General features: G+C 41.8%; 1 protein-coding gene across 3 annotated transcripts in view; it reads left to right on the plus strand.

The window, feature by feature from the left end:
- Window positions 1–5,137: 5,137 nt before the first annotated feature.
- pla2r1 (phospholipase A2 receptor 1) overlaps window positions 5,138–17,611 on the plus strand; it is a 119,518-nt gene continuing 107,044 nt past the window's right edge. Inside the window, exons 1-2 of one of the 3 annotated variants that reach the window (XM_068035262.1) lie at window positions 5,138–5,600; window positions 15,652–16,035. In XM_068035262.1, coding sequence (XP_067891363.1) covers window positions 5,486–5,600; window positions 15,652–16,035 — 499 coding nt within the window. In that variant the 5' untranslated portion in view covers window positions 5,138–5,485. The remainder of the gene's footprint in view (window positions 5,601–15,651; window positions 16,036–17,611) is intronic. The other 2 variants (XM_068035264.1, XM_068035263.1) reach the window with 2 other exon arrangements.

A 17,611-nucleotide genomic window follows, 5' to 3' on the forward strand; every position in this document is an offset into this window, starting at 1 on the left:
TGTTTTTGCTGGAGCAGAGAAGACTGAGGGGTGACCAGATCGAGGTGTACAAAATTATGAGGGGCATGAACAGGGTGGATAGGGAGCAGCTGTTCCCCTTAGCTGAAGGGTCAGTTACGAGGGGTCACAAATTTAAGGTGAGCGGCGAGAGGTTTAAGGGGGATTTGAGGAAGAACCTTTTTACCCAGAGGGTGGTGATGGTCTGGAATGCCCTGCCTGGGAGGGTGGTAGAGGCAGGTTGCCTCACATCCTTTAAAAAGTACCTGGATGAGCACTTGGCACATCATAACATTCAAGGCTATGGGCCAAGTGCTGGCAAATGGGATTAGGTAGACAGGTCAGGTGTTTTAATGCATCGGTGCAGACTCGATGGGCCGAAGGGCCTCTTCTGCACTGTATTATTCTGTGTGATTCTGTCTGTGTGAAGAGCAGGAGAGTTATCTCCGGTGCACTGGCCAAAATTTAATCCCTCAATCAATATCACAAAAACAGATTATCTGGTCATTATCACATTGCTATTTGTGGAAGCTCGCAGTGTGCAAATTGGCTGCCATGTTCCTTACATTACAACAATGACTATACTTCAAAAGTAATTCATTAGCTGGAAAGCACTTTGGGATGTCCTGTGGTTGTGAAAGGTGCAATACAAATCTAAGTCTTCCTTTTTTAACTAAGATATTGCATGTTAATATTATAGTCATTGGCCAAAAATTACAGAAAAAAACAAAGTTGCAAATCATTATCAAAACATCATTCATATTTTTCTGTCCATTTCTGAAGATTTTTCAAATATTTCTGTTTAAGCAACGAACACTGGAGATATCTGGGGAACAGGACTGAAGTACTTACTGAAACTAGCAAGGAAAGGCACTGATCTAACATCAGTAGAGATACAAATAATTAATTTAACACAACAACATTCATTCTTCGCTCACACACCATTGAGTACAGTAACTCCCCTGCACAAGTGTTCCTGATTATTTCTGTTTAAATAATTGCTGATGAAATAAACAAATATTTGGTGCATAATTCTTTGTATGTGATTTATTCTGAAAAATGGATGTTGCCATTTTTTTAAAAATAAGATATTTTGAAAAGGTAACAGTTTTGCTAATATTTTAATATTTTTACAGTAATTTTCAAAGTGAAACCTGTATGAAAACTGTATTGGTAGATGACCTTTAACAAAGACATGCAATTAGCTCCAATGTCAAATAAATGACTTAGACTTGAATGGGTATTAGAATTGAACATAGTAAAACTTCGGGGGAGGCAATAGCATTATGGTAATGTCACTGAATTAATAATCCGGAGGCCCATGCTAATACCCCAGGGACAAGGCTCAAATCCCACCATACCAGTTGGTGGAATGTAATTAATTAATAGAAATCTTGAATTGAAAGCTAGTCTCAGTAATGGTGCCATGAAACTAGCATTGATTGTTGGTTCGCGAACATCCTTTGATCTGCTTACCTGGTCTGGCCTCATGTGAGTCCAGAAGGAGGCCATTCAGCCTGTCATGTCTGTGCTGACTCTCTGCAAGAGCTACTCACCACATCCCACTTGCCTGCCTTATCCCATAGCCCTGTTTCTGACTTAGGGATGAGATGGCATGTTAACTGAACCAACTCTTTTATAGATGATTTTTTTTCTACCCAACCCTTTTATAGGTGATTTTTGTAACCTAATTGGAAAGACAGGGTGAAATGTCTCCGAATTGGATGAGCTATCAATAGAAGAATAAAAGTTGGTTGAAGAATTATGTTTAGCTTTTAGATATCATAAGCACATTTGATTCTCTCTCACTTGCATTAAACCATACTAAAAGTATAAATAGTAGAACAGAACTACAGAAGAAACTTTGTCTTCACTTTGATTCTTTCAATCAATTAGACTTGTAGAAGTTGAAATGGGCTCCTAGTTTTTTAAAAAAACTACTTTTCAAAGAGTGTTTTACAAATCTCATTCAGGACTCTGATTAGTTAGTATTTGGCCTGGTTAGTTTTATGCTGTCTCTTGTGAATAGAACATTCCTGGGAAACCATCCATCTTGTTAGCTAAAATAAAAACAAGAAATGCTGGAACCACTCAGCAGGTCTGGCAGCATCTGTGGAAAGAGAAGCAGAGTTAACGTTTCGGGTCAGTGACCCTTCTTCGGAACTGACCCGAAACGTTAACTCTGCTTCTCTTTCCACAGATGCTGCCAGACCTGCTGAGTGGTTCCAGCATTTCTTGTCTTTATCTCAGATTTCCAGCATCCGCAGTATTTTGCTTTTATTATATTGTTAGCTAGATGGCAGTGTAATTTCCATACTGAAACAAGTGACTGAGTCACTGAGGGCAGCACATAGATGAAGATGGGGGTGGGGGGGGGGGTGAAGCAAACACAGAATTTTAGGGTACACCAGATCTACTGAAAGCTCTGTGGTGAACAGCAGTACAACAGCAATAATATTGTTGTTTACTTTTCAACACAGGTCCCACCGAAACTGCTATAGTGATGGTATGGCCCTTATCAAATCATTTGTGGTCTGTCCCCCTACTGTTTTGGTACTTTCTCCTCCTTTGAGCACCTTACCTTGTTCCATCTCTCTTTTAAAATTCTTGACCTCTACCAACCACCCAAGCCTCACCTCACATTTCTCATCAAGATATGCTCACACCTTTCCTTCCACAGCCTCTGCACTAAGTGACTTCTCATTCTCATGATTTCAACCTCCATCTTAACTAAGCTTACCCTCACTCCTCTAAGTCCATTGCCTCCTGTCTTCCCTTAATCTTTACCCCCATATAAACTCTCCAACCCATATTCACGACCACCCCCTCAACACTGCCATCTCACATGATCTTTCTATTCCCATCGTCTCACTCATGGACAAGGTCATCACTGAAGGTCATTACTTCCATGTATCCCTTATCAATCAAATCACCTTTCCAACCCCACTTCCTTTTGTGTACGCCCTAGAAAAATTCCCCACCAAGTCATATACAAAAGTGCTTTCAAACTCTCAACACGTCTAGACCTTGGTCTTTTGTTCATTACCAAATTTCTGTGGGTATCAAACTGCTCAATTACACCCTTAACTTTGCCTTTGATACCCTAACTCTCTCCCACTCTTGTCATTCCCTCTGCTCCCATCTTCACTCCATTACGTCCAAGAATTGAACATTTACAGCACACAACTGGTTTAGCACTATCAAGTCCTGCTCTCCTCTGCTAAACCTGCTCACTACTCCAGAATCATTCTGGAATGCAAAGATAACCATTGGCTTCATTTCTTCACTACAAACTGTCACTCTAAACCCCTCTCCCCACCCTCACCTCAAATAAGTGCGAGGAGTTCATGGACTTCTTTGTCTCTAAGGCTGAGCCCAGCTGGCTCTGTCGTATCCCTCCCTTGTCAAAAAAATCACCCTTGACCCCTGCTGTCCTTGCAAACTACCGCCCATCACCAACCTCACTTTCCTCTCCAAAGTCCTGGAATGTGTTGTTACCTCCCAAATCCATGCCCATCCTTCCAACAATTCCATGTTTGAACCTCTCCAATCAGGTTTCCACCCATACCACAGCATTGAAACAGCTATAATCAGTCACAGATGGCATCCTCTTTGACTGTGAGTGTGCTGCACTATCCCTCCTTATCCTTGTCAACCTCTGCAGCTTTTGACACGGTCAAACACACCATCTTCCTTCTATGCCTCTCCTCTGTTATCCAGCTGAGTGAGACTGCGCTTGCCTAGGTTCCTCCTACCAATGCAGTTGTAAGCGAAGAATCATCTACAATGGAAAAGCAAAATATTGCAGATGCTGGAAATCTGGTCTGGCAGCATCTGTGGAGAGAGAAGCAGAGTTAACGTTTCAGTTCTGTGGGCTTTCATCAGAACTGGCAAAGGTTAGAAAAGAATTAGGTTTTAAGCAAGTGAAGGAGGGGGGATGTGGTGGGGAAGAAAACAAGGGAAGGTGTGTGATAGGGCAGAAGGCAGGATAGATTAAATAACAAATCTGTCATGGGACAAAGGCAAAGAGAGTGTTAATGGTTGTGGTGAAAGTCCAGAGAGAGTGTTAATGGTTTTTATCATCTACAATGCTTTGTTTCTCACCCCCACACAGTTACCTCTGGAGTCCCACAAGGATCCTAATTTGACTCCCTTCTATTTCTCATTTACATGCTGTCCCTCAGCAACAGTATCCGCATACATGTTGTTAGGTCCACATGTACACTGACGGCACCTAGCTCTACCTCACCACCATCTCTCCTGACCCCTCCACTACCTCTGTGTTGTCAAACTATTAGTCTGACTTTTACTCCTGGATGAGCTACTATTTCCTCCAATTAAATATTGGGAATACCAAAACCATCATCTTCAGCCCCTGCCATCAACCTTGTTCCTTTGCCAACAACTCCATTCCTCTCCCTGGCCATTGTCTCAGGCTGAACCAGACTGTTCACAACCTCATTTTACCCTCAGCAGTATTTCCTGCCCCATATCCTTTCCACCACCAATGACTACCTACTTTCACCTTCATAACATTCTCTATTTCTGCCCTTGTTTCAGTCTATCTATTGCTGAAATCCTCATCTGTTCTTTCACTACCTCCAGCCTCCAGGCTTGACTATTCCAATGCATTCCTGGCCAGCCTCCCATCTTCCGATCTCCATAAACTTGAACTTGTCCAAAACTCTGATGCTCTAACCCACATCAAGTCCCACTCACCCATCATCCCTGTAGTTAGAGCTACATTGTCTCCTCATTCACCAAAGCCTCAATTCTAAAATTCTGATCTTCATGTTCAAATCCCTCGATGGCCTCACACCTCCCTATCTCTGTAGCCTACTCTGATCCCATAACCCTCCAACATTCCTCCAACTCTGGGAGTTTGTGCTTTCTCACCCACTGGTGGTTGTCCTTTCCACCATCTAGACCCTAAGCTCCGGAAATCCCTATTTGAACCTTTCTGTCTCGCCAACTCTCTCTCCTTCATCAAGAGCCTCCTTAAAATGTACCTTGTTGACAAAGTTTTTAGTCACCTGTCCTAATATTGCCTTCTTTGGCTCCTGTCAATTTATGAATTAATTACTCCCCTGTGAAGCAGTTTGGACTGGTTGGCGAGGATGCAGAAGGTTAAGTTGTTGTATGTTGTACATTAACAGAGGCTTCATAAATCTGCAATTATATTGAAGAGGTAAAGATTTAATGGTGTAGATACTTTTAAGAAACGAATGGACCACATGTGAGAAATCAAACGGACCATATACCTGCTGTGAGAGAGGCCGTTGATTAAAGTAGATCTGGGAGAACGTGTTGTTGTATACTGAGGCGGAAACATGGTTGTGCCACACTTGGAGCAGTGACGTGCCGAGCTGAGAGAAGGCTGGTACACTCTCGGAGCTCCGTTGGACTTGGTCCTGTTGTTGAGGACGGTGTTGTTGTGCAGTACCTTCACATATTTCCCTGACGGAAACGTTCTCAACTTCACCGCCGAATGGCTCGGTTCGTGCAATGGATATTACTGTGGTCCTGCTACATTGAAGCCTCCTCGGAGGAAGTATACGGAACCGTCTCAAACCTGAATAAAAGCGAGGTGTCGAAGTTGTTGGGTAAGTGGAGCCGGCCGGTAAAACCTGCTGCGTGTTCGGGCGGGTTGGGGACGAACAGAAGAAGCAGCAGATTAGCGGTTCTGTGTTGAAGAGAAAGTGGGAGGATGGCCCGGCTCACACAATCACCGTGATTCTTCAAAAGTTTGTAGACTTTTAAGAGTGACTTCAGTTGTAATTACTTGCAAAATGCGGGAAGTAATAGAAATCAGAAAAAAAAATGAAAGAAGAGGTTTCCCCATCTATTGGTAAACAAACATTAAACCCTTAAACTTGTGCGCTGTGTTAAGTTGCCTGTTTAGGTTTGACCAACAGTTTGTTTCGAACATGTCCTTCACTTAAACATGGTAGCGGACAGATTGATCCCCGTGCCCGCAGATTCGTTTAACAGTTTTTAATTACTTTTAATATCTATGTGTTTCTACCAGCTTCAGGTAACAAAAATATATTTGTTTAATTACCGCTAGTTTCTCATACATGTGCCTTTCAAAGTGGTTTTTTTTTATTCTGAAGTTGTTAAATTTGTCCCTTCACGTATTCAGGCTAACTCGACAGGGACTTTACTTCAACCCTTAACTACACTGTCTGTATAATTCCCTTGTATTTCTGTATCGTTGTAAAGTTTTCCTAATATAGTATGTTCGAGTGGCAATATTTGCTCTGATTCTGTATTATAAGAAAGAATTTTATTTTTGTACATTAAATGAATATTAGCGTCAAAAGATTTGGGCAGTTTTCAACTAAAACAGACTAGTTTTAGTTTATAGTTTTGGAAATTCCAAAAGGTATCCTTTATTTTATATTTGTTGTAAATGCACAACATTTCAGAATATACAGATTTATTTTTGCATTTAAAAAAAATATATTTTGAGACTTTTTTTCCTTCAACAAAAGTTGAACAACCCCCCCCCCCCACCCCCATATCAGAAAAGCACCTTTTGTAATTCATGTCTGCGGCACACAGTAATCTGAGAGGGATTTTTCTGTTAATAAATTATTATTGAATAAAGTAAAATTGAAAGAGGTATTTAGCGTATTAGGGGAAAGTCAAGAGTTGAGTAATAGCTAAATATCTTGTGTTGGTGAAAAATTAATCATTATGTTTAAAGCTGCTAATAATTGCTGGTGATAAAGAAAAAGTAGGAGCTGTAACTTGGAAGTCACAGCAGTAATCCACAGCCCTGAAAATGGTTAACAGATTCAAGGCTTTGAAGATGTGACGAGGGAACAGCTAATATTAAGGACAGCTGAATGACCAAGAGGTAGGAGGACATGATGATATAAGGTTGATTTAAAATGCAGATTTTGCCATCAATTAGTGTGGTTTTCATGTACATAAATTAAAAAATAATGATATGAGAAAAGAGCTCATTGCCCCAACAGTTCTTTTCCAACATTGGAAATTTCATGCAGAGTGGTATGGCCAGTGTCATTTACTGAGTATTGCCCACTTACATCACTCTAATAGCAAATGCTGGCTTCAAATACTGCTGTCATATAGCTAGATCATTGCAGCAATGTGGTTGTGAGTTAAAGGGTATCAAATGCAATTAATAAAGTGCCAACAGCTATCGTAGACCATTTAATTATATGGGTTTTTAAAAAATTTATTCTTCAGATGTGTGGATCACGAGGAAGATTAAAATTTATTGCCCCTCCCTAGCTGCACTGAGTAGTGGGCCTTAATCCATTGCAATCCATGTGGTGAAGATGCTTCTACAATGCTGTTAGGTAGAGTTTTACAGGATTAACTGAATATTGTAAGTGCTCTTGTGTAGCAGAAACTAACAAGGTAATTTTTTTTGTTCATTCATGGGATGTGAGTATCGCTGGCTAGGCCAGCATTTATTGCCCATCCCTAATTGGGAAGGTGGCGGTGAGCTGGCTTCTTGAACCGTTGCAGTCCTTGGGGTGTAGGTAGACCAACAGTGCTGTTAGGGAGGGAGTTCCAGGATTTTGATCCTTGACAGTGAAGGAACGGCGATATAGTTCCAAGTCAGGATGGTGTTTGTGGCTTGGAGGGGAACTTGCAGGTGGTGGTGTTCCCATACATCTGCTGCTCTTGTCCTTATAGGTGGTAAAGGTCACGGGTTTAAAAGGTACTGTCGAAGGAGCCTTGGTGAGTTGTTGCAGTGCATCTTGTAGATGGTACACACTGCTGTCACTGTGCATCAATGGTGAAAGGAGTAAATGTTGAAGGTGGTGGATGGGGTCAAATCAAGTGGGCTGCTTTGTCCTGGATGGTGTCGAGCTTCTTGAGTGTTGGAGCTGCACCCATCCAGGCAAGTGGAGAGTATTCCATCACGCTCCTGACTTGTGCCTTGTAGATGGTGGGCAGGTATTGGGGAGTCAGGAGCTGAGTTGCTCGCTGCAGAATTCCCAGCCTCTGACCTGCTCTTATAGCCACAGTATTTACGTTGCTGGTCCAGTTCAGTTTCTGGTCAATGGTGACCCCAGGATGTTGATAGAATATTAAAAAGATAAGTAGATAAAATAGATCCAAGGAAGCAATACTTTATCTGCAAAATTTTGCTAAGATTGGTTTGTTTAGATTTGATCATTGAACTTGAAAAAGATATCAAAAATTTTCAAAGAGCTGAATCAGAAATAGAGAAAACTAAGCATGCAGTTAAACTGCCACTTTGTATTGTTATAAAGCAGTTTCTGCTTTGCTAAAGTGACCACGTAGCTCCAAAGTCAGCTTGCTTTCTGATCAATAATACTGAGGCCGTTTCACACCATTTTGGCTCGACACATTAGAATACAACTCCAGTATAGTTTGTCAAGCCAGGTTTAAAAAATTGCACTTTGTGGGAATTTGTAAATTAAAGCGCAATGTACTCTTCAAACAGTAAAAATTTACTACCCAAAGAGCAAAGTGCTGTGTTTTGTGCATAAGCACAATTGCACAGAGCTCATCCCTGTCATTGGAATCCAAGTCTGAGTACACAGCATAGCCTGGTTGCTGTTTACTGCAAATCCTCTGCCATAATTACTTGTCAGAAACTGGTACGGCACCATAACTGCACTATAAAGACTAAAATGTCCTTGAATAAAGGTGCTATCCCTTTTCTACATGCTGTATATCCTTGAGATTCTTCATGCAAGATTAAAAGTTTATCACCTACAAACTACACTGACTTCCACAAATTACACAATTTTAATCTATAGCTGCATGCAGGAGATGAAATTCTGTCTAAATAAATAAAAAAGAATTGTGACCAATAATAGTGATATTCTTTCAGTCATATGCATGTATGATTTGAATTCAGCTCCTGTATGCAGTAAGAACATAGTAACTGTGTGTGAAAATATGACTGTTTACTTGTGTTCACTTTGCATAGCCAGATGGTAGACATTGGAACGTTGGTTGTGCCAGCAAGGAAAGCAACCAAGTAAATGCCAGGACTTGGAGTTTCCTCTGCATTTGTGCTCAGTTTACATCTCTTGGGTGCAAATTACATGATTTAAAGAGTGCGGAATCATGAGATTAAGTGACTTAACCATGTATCTACAATATGACCAAGTATAATTGATCTATATCTGTCTAACAAACTCTTCACCTGAATGAATCTCCACCCACAAAACTATCCACACCTCCAACCCTTGGTTGCACATAGCCTCCAACTGCCCTTGTTTGGGTGGTGTCTTTTAACAGTGCAACCAGATTTTCAGGCACACGTGTGGCATAAGGATTTGAAAGCGTTAATGTCTGGGACGATGTGCGTAACACCTCACACTGATAATGTAAGAGATCACGAGAGTCTTGAAGCAGCAACAGCATGGCATCAGTGGAGTTAGACATACTTCAGTGAAGCTGTATACAGTTCTTTAATATGTAATAAACTAGTTATTGTTAAAACTTAACGAAGACTCATTAATCTCTCCTAGCTAGACTAACCAAACATACAACAGTAGGCCGCACTAGTCACCCTGAAGCAAGTGCAGATCAGCTGACCAGGAGATAATTGAATCCTCCATCATCTTTTTCTGCTATAGAAAGCAATTTTACAGGCAATTTTGGAAATAAAATAGCAAGATGCCTCTTTTAATGGCTCAAACCCTGCTTTTGTTATAATTGAGGAGGAAGAACTAAACTAGAAACTGACAGGAAGCCCAAAGACTGAAGCACCACAGGAGGATATTACACCCCATTTCAGGTATGCGGCCCAGAGAATATACAGATTGCGACTGACGTTCCAGAAGATTTTTGAGGAGCTGGCTGCGTTTCACAAAGGATGCCATTGGCTGACTGTGATTTGCTTGAAGCCTCGGTCCAGATGCTGCAGATCCTTAACAATTGATCCTTCCAGGCAACCACAGGGAGCCTGTGCCAGATTAGTCAAAGGACAGTATTTGACAGGTGATTACGCCCTGTTCCAAAGGGCTGGGCAGTTCATTACATTTGGAATGCCTGTAGTGGAGCAAAGGCAGAGGGCACTAAGCTGGCTTGTCCAGAACGTTCAGAGTAATTGACGGGATGTACATTACGTTAAAGGTTCCCCTTCAGAACCTGTGAAGCTACATAAACCGAAAGGGCTGCAACTTCCTCATAGTTTGTGATGTCAGGCCGCACATCCTGCATGTTAACATGAAGCCCGCCTGTTTGCATAGTGTGCCACTCTAATAGCATGCTTGGGGAGGAGGGGGTGGGGGAAGGATGGATAATCGATGACTAGGATTAATATCTGCTACTGTGCTGATGACGTCCTTTTGCATCCCATGCACAAAAGTTGGGGGAGAAGTCAACTAAGTGCCTGTATCCAGCAGGCAGGTCATTTGAGAGAACTGTTGGGTACTGAACAATTGTTTCAGGTGCTTGGAAAGGTCTAGGGAAGTACTTCAATACTCTTCAGAGAGAGTAGCAAGGACACTCTTTGTGAACTATGCTCTGCATAACTTTACCATGACTGAAGGTCTGGACCTTGACTTGCTGAGAGACAGAGTAGCCAATACAAATAAATGTTTTGGTGCTGCAGGAGCTGGTACAAAGGTACGTGGCATGTCTTTGAACGAGCAGGGCTTGTGGCACAGTTTCTTATCCAATGAGCAACCGAACCATAGAAATTGCAACCAATAAAAAGACTCGGACACAGCCGAAGTTCCCTCTAATGTGTGCGCATGCACAGCAACCTGAAAGGTACCATGTAGGCTGCTCACAAGTTGTCCCATTGAAGATAACACGCATGTGTGGCCACGTGCAAAGATTTAAAGGTACCGCACATTGAAATGAACAGGCCATACACAACAAAAAAATTTGAGGGATCATTGGACACAGCTCTCTTCGAATTCAAATAAAGTTGATTAATGGTTTGCATGTTAACATTTTTAATGAAAAAATTAAACTTCTGATAGAATTTTCAAAATGAAATACCCTAAGAAAGATATTTAAATTAAACATCTGTTATTTAAATATAAAACTGTTAGGAAATTTGAAAAAAAAATTAAAGCATAATCAAACATTCTAACTGTTGTACACCTGAGTTCAATAAATATCAACCCTTGAATTCATCAGCAAAGGATGAAGGTTTGAAATTGCCTCATGCAGCCTGCAATGGGGAGTTGGCAGCATGCCTGCTGTTGTAAGATACTGGTACCCAGAGAGGTGGAAGCATCTATCATTTGGATCTCACACACAAGCTGTTCTCCCAATACAGTCTTGAACTACTGCCCCATCCAGCACTCTGATAAATGGAATGATGACAGCCATGTGATCTCGCAAGACCTCAGCAAGAGCGTGAATGTGATTTGGCTTATCATGCCCTCCAGTCTGTCACCTAAAGCTTGCAGGACTTAAATCTAAGCCTCCATCAATAGTGACCCCTTTGGTTCCATCATTGTCCCCTTACCAGGGTGCTTCCAGCTATCCCAACACATCTGTCAACTGCTGGACTGGCTCTTTGAGCTGCAGCATCACGTGTTCAATGCTGTTGCTGAACAGCAATGAGGAATTAAGAGGGCTAAAAGGGGTCATGAAATATCTTTAGCAAACAGGGTTAAAGAAAATCCCAAAGCCTTTTATTCATATATAAGGAGAAAGAGGGTAACTAGAGAAAGGATTGGCCCACTAAAGGACAAAGGAGGAATGTTATGCTTGGACTCAGAGAAAATGGGTGAGATTCTAAACGAGTACTTTGCATCAGTATTCACCGAGGAGAGGGACATGACGGATGTTGAGGTTAGGAACAGATGTTTGATTACTCTAGGTCAAGTCGGCATAAGGAGGGAGGAAGTGTTGGGTATTCTAAAGGGCATTAAGGTGGACAAGTCCCCAGGTCCGGATGGGATCTATCCCAGGTTACTGAGGGAAGCGAGAGAGGAAATAGCTGGGGCCTTAACAGATATCTTGGCAGCATCCTTAAACACGGGTGAGGTCCCGGAGGACTGGAGAATTGCTAATGTTGTCCCCTTGTTTAAGAAGGGTAGCAGGGATAATCCAGGTAATTATAGACCGGTGAGCCTGACGTCAGTGGTAGGGAAGCTGCTGGAGAAGATACTGAGGGATAGGATCTATTCCCATTTGGAAGAAAATGGGCTCATCAGTTATAGGCAACATGGTTTTGTGCAGGGAAGGTCATGTCTTACCAACTTAATAGAATTCTTTGAGGAAGTGACAAAGTTGATTGATGAGGGAAGGGCTGTTGATGTCATATACATGGACTTCAGTAAGGCGTTTGATAAGGTTCCCCATGGCAGGCTGATGGAGAAAGTGAAGGCGCTTGGGGTCCAAGGTGTACTAGCTAGATGGATAAAGAACTGGCTGGGCAACAGGAGACAGAGAGTAGTAGTAGAAGGGAGTTTCTCAAAATGGAGACGTGTGACCAGTGGTGTTCCACAGGGATCCGTGCTGGGACCACTGTTGTTTGTGATATACATTAATGATTTGGAGGAAAGTATAGGTGGACTGATTAGCAAGTTTGCAGATGACACTAAGATTGGTGGAGTAGCAGATAGTGAAGGGGACTGTCAGAGAATACAGCAGAATATAGATAGATTGGACAGTTGGGCAGAGAAATGGCAGATGGAGTTCAATCAGGGCAAATGCGAGGTGATGCATTTTGGAAGATCCAATTCAAGAGTGAACTATACAGTAAATGGAAAAGTCCTGGGGAAAATTGATGTCCAGAGAGATTTGGGTGTTCAGGTCCACTGTTCCCTGAAGGTGGCAACGCAGGTAAATAGCGTGGTCAAGAAGGCATACGGCATGCTTTCCTTCATCGGACGGGGTATTGAGTACAAGAGTTGGCAGGTCATGTTACAGTTGTATAGGACTTTGGTTCGGCCACATTTGGAATACTGCGTACAGTTCTGGTCGCCACATTATCAAAAGGATGTGGATGCTTTGGAGAGGGTGCAGAGGAGGTTCACCAGGATGTTGCCTGGTATGGAGGGCGCTAGCTATGAAGAGAGGTTGAGTAGATTAGGATTATTTTCATTAGAAAGACGGGGGTTGAGGGGGGACCTGATTGAGGTGTACAAAATCATGAGAGGTATAGACAGGGTGGATAGCAAGAGGCTTTTTCCCAGAGTGGGGGATTCAATTACTAGAGGACACGAGTTCAAAGTGAAAGGGGAAAAGTTTAGGGGGGATATGCGTGGAAAGTTCTTTACGCAGAGGGTGGTGGGCGCCTGGAACGCGTTGCCAGCGGAGGTGGTAGATGCGGGCACGATGGAGTCTTTTAAGATGTATCTAGACAGGTACATGAATGGGCAGGAAGAAAAGAGATACAGAACCTTAGAAAATAGGCGACATGTTTAGAGAGGGCAGGCTTGGAGGGCCGAAGGGCCTGTTCCTGTGCTGTAATTATCTTTGTTCTTTGTTCTAGTACTACAGACTTCGAGGCTAGACCAGACTTGTCAACTTTTTAATAGTCCTGCACCCGAGTACCTTGAGGTTCCATTGGTTCTATTCCAATTATATTTGAACCGTTACACAGATTTAAGCTTATTTTTAAGTTCAGGCACATGCAAATTAGATTGTGAGGATACTTGGGCTAACTCGACATCAGCAAAATGGGCACAATGTCGAGTCCAACTGCAAAGTTTTACATATGGAGGAAACTCCAGGCCCTGGTGCTTTCTCCCAATGGCTGATCCTGGATCAGGTCACCTGTTCGTTCTAAACCAGGAAATGGCATGTACTGTGCCAGGCCAAGATATAGGGGAAGAAAGCAAAAATATTATTTTTTGTCTGCATGCATTCAAATAAAAACTCAACAAAAATGCAGTGCTTTGGACAATTCAGATCTACATTGGAGGTGGGGGTGAGGGGGAAGAGGAGATGGGAGGAAGGGGAAACATTTTTCATTGAAACATATTCTGCTCAGTTCCCTGATTCATGATAAAGTATGACTCAAATAACTGGTGTTAGAATGTTGGCATGAACAGACTTTGTTTTCAATCTTACACATATGGAGTCAAAAGAGAACCTGTTATGTTTTGGCACAGAACAGTTACTTTTATTTCTTTCTCGTACTGCAATTACTGGAGATCAGCTTTCACATTATTAAACAAATAAAATGTGCTTTACTTTGGGGCTTTCCCCCACATTTCAAATGACTTTTCTATAAATATATACTCTCATATTCAAATAATAACCCTATACCAAGAAATCTGTTTTTCATTTAATCTGATTTTGGAATGGTCATTGCAAATTTTGGAAGTTGATCTAGTTAGTTTGTGGTTTGTTGTATAGATTTTTCCATGAAGTTTCTTTTGGTAGATGTTTTAAAATCCTGCTCAACCACTGTTGCAATATTATTGAATTTGGTTCACTGGCACAGGATCTGAGGAACAGCTAATAAGATTCCTATGTGTGAATGACAGAATAAGCTGCCACAATACTCATGACAAATTTGCTGTTACTTTTTTGAATAAACAAATAAAAGTGAGTGCTGCCAATACAACGTATAATATCCTCCCGTTTAGTGTGTATTCCCTTGCTTTGCTTTCCCTCAAATGCATTACCTCACACTTCTCCAGACTGAATTCCATTTGCCACTTTTAAGCCCCTCAACCAAACCATTGATATAATTCTGGAGTCTACAGCGATCCTCTTCACTATCAACTAGACGGCCATTTTTTGTGTCATCTGCAAATTTCCCAATCATGCCTCCCACATTTCAGTCCACATCATTAATATATACAACAAACAGCAAGGGACCCAACACAGCGCCCTATGGAACGCCATTGGAAACCACTTTTCATTTGCAAAAACATCTGTCGACCACTACCTGTCACTGAGCCAGTTTTGGATCCAATGTGCCACATTCCCCTGTATCCCATGGGCTTTTATTTTTCTCACCAGTCTGCCATGTGGGACTTTGTCAAATGCCTTCCTAAAATCCATGTAGACCACATCCACTGCACAACTCTCATCAATCCTCCTTGTTACGTCCTCAAAAAATTCAGTTATTTAAGTTAGTAAAAACAGTCAGCCATCAAGAAGCATGTTATTCAAAAGCACTGTTCGAAAAATTAACTTAAAGATCAGCTGTTTATATACATAGAATCTTTAAACATGCTTCTTAGGATGTAACAGCACAATACTGCTAACTTGTGAATGCGCAATTTGGAAAATTGGCTGCAAATGTTTTCACTGGGTCTACTTTGGTCAAGCTCAGTGCTGGTATTTTTGAACTCTATTCAGCCAGAGACAGGCTCAGTAGTCCAATGACCAGAAAAATTAAACACATCAAACTGTAGCCCAGGTTGCTATTCTTATTGATGACCAATTTGAAGTCTTCCTGCCTCTTAGTCAGCAGAGGTATTGGAAACATTTAGGATCTTGATTCATTTTCTCATTTATTGTCTTGTTGCATTCATCCATTCAGTGCCCTGTAATAGTTAGCATTGAATATAGGTACTGTGGCATCAAGTACATGCTTTGTTTAATCTACTTGGAAATGTTGTTGTGATGTAATTTCTGTTTTTCTCACTCTTGAAAGTAACACTGTAATTGTTTTGACAGTGTATAAATTTGTCTTAATGTTCTATTAACTCTTGTTTACAAAATGTATTATCCAATTGCTAAAATAAATTTTTTCCCCTACAGGTAACACCATATTTATTCTGCAGAGTGAGCATCTCAACACATGCATAAATGTGGAAAACCAAGAGCTTGTCCTTGCCGACTGCAGTCAGACATCAAGCAGCATGCTGTGGAAATGGGTATCAAAGCATCGACTTTTCCATATAAGCAGCAGCATGTGCCTTGGTCTTAATGTTAGTGCTCAACAACAGCCGTTAAAGCTATTTGCCTGTGACTCAACAATGGGAATACTGTGGTGGCATTGCAGTGGCAAGGTGTTAACTGGTGCCTCACAGTATAAATTGGCTGTTGGACAAGGACAAAATATTGTAGCAGAAAGGACTGTGTATGATAGATGGAAGAGATATATGACCCAGGATGAAGGTCCATGTGAGCATCCATATGAAGGTAGGAAGTGCTGAAATAATTCAGAAAGTGCTACTATAGTTGGACTTAGTAAGCTCCAAGTTTCATTTCGAGTTTTAAAATTTTTGAAAAGTGTCTTTTTTTAATGCAGTTTCTCTCTAAACAATTAGAATTTTCCCTAAGAAACCAGTATTTTCCGTCATTCCTTTCACCACTGGAGCCAATTTTTAAAACAATGATTTCTGTGAGGGAGCCAAGTCTTGGGGCAATATTCAAGGTGAGGGATATTGAATAATTGGAACACAGCAGGAGAGGTGGGAATGGGGAGGGAGAGAGGATAGGAAAGAAGAGGAAGGGGGAGAAAGATGGGAGACCATTATTCTGCAAACAGTGGGAGAAGATAGGTACATCAGACTAGCGTTCTGGAATTCCCTCCCTAAGCCCCTCCACCTCTTTTTTTCCCCGACATTCCTTAATGGGCGGCACAGTGGCTCAGTGGTTAGAACCGCAGCCTCACAGCTCCAGCGACCTTGGTTCAATTCTGGGTACTGCCTGTGTGGAGTTTGCAAGTTCTCCCTGTGTCTGCGTGGGTTTCCTCCGGGTGCTCTGGTTTCCTCCCACATGCCAAAGACTTGCAGGTTGATAGGTTAATTGGCCATTATAAATTGCCCCTAGTATAGGTAGGTGGTAGGGAAATATAGACAGGTGGGGATGTGGTAGGAATATGGAATTAGTGTAGGATTAGTATAAATGGGCGGTTGGTGGTCGGCACAGACTCGGTGGGCCGAAGGGCCTGTTTCAGTGCTGTATCTCTGAACTGAACTTAATACCTAGCTCTTCCACCAAGCTTTTGGTATTCTGCCCTAATATCTCTTGTGGCTTGGTGTCAAATTTCATTTGAAAGCACTCCTGAGAAGCGCCTTGGGATGCTTTACTATGTTAAAGTTGCTATGTAAATGCAAGTACATGGCCTCTGCCTTCTCCTCCTCTTCCTCTCTTTCCCCCCCAGGAAGGACACCTGGACAGAATAATTAGTATTTCTGCTGCAGTGCAGGTGTACTTGGGAACCTAAAAGTGACAATACAAATTATTTGTTTGAGGAGGCAAAATATTACAAGTGCAAAAACTTACAAAGACTCAAACATTTTGTTTTAATAAAACCTGTTGGTGCAGAGCCATCGTGTGTTCAGACTCTAGAAATACATGGCGAGTTAAATGCTCAATTTAGAGAAGCAGCTCTTGCTGCGCCAAACTTGCAGATGGCATTTATAATGTTGTGCAGCCACACCACAGTTCCACCTATAGGCATAATGGGTACTACAGGTACATACAACAACAGAGGCAACTTGTGTTTAAATAGTGCCTTTAAAATCCCAATGCACTTCACAGAGGTGTTAGCAAACAAAATTTGATACCAAGCCAGGTTAAGATATTGGGACAGATGACCAAAGGCTTAATCAAAGTGGTAGGTTTTAAAGGACATCTTAAAGGAGGGGAGAGATTCAGGGAGAGAATTCCAGAGCTTGGGGCCTAGACAGCTTAAAGCACACCTGCCAATGTGGAGCGATTACAATCACAGATGCGCAAGAGGCCAGAATTGATGAGCTCCAAGTTTCGG

Source organism: Heterodontus francisci, chromosome 7, assembly GCF_036365525.1.
Source record: "Heterodontus francisci isolate sHetFra1 chromosome 7, sHetFra1.hap1, whole genome shotgun sequence".
In the NCBI taxonomy this organism is placed as follows: domain Eukaryota; kingdom Metazoa; phylum Chordata; class Chondrichthyes; order Heterodontiformes; family Heterodontidae; genus Heterodontus; species Heterodontus francisci.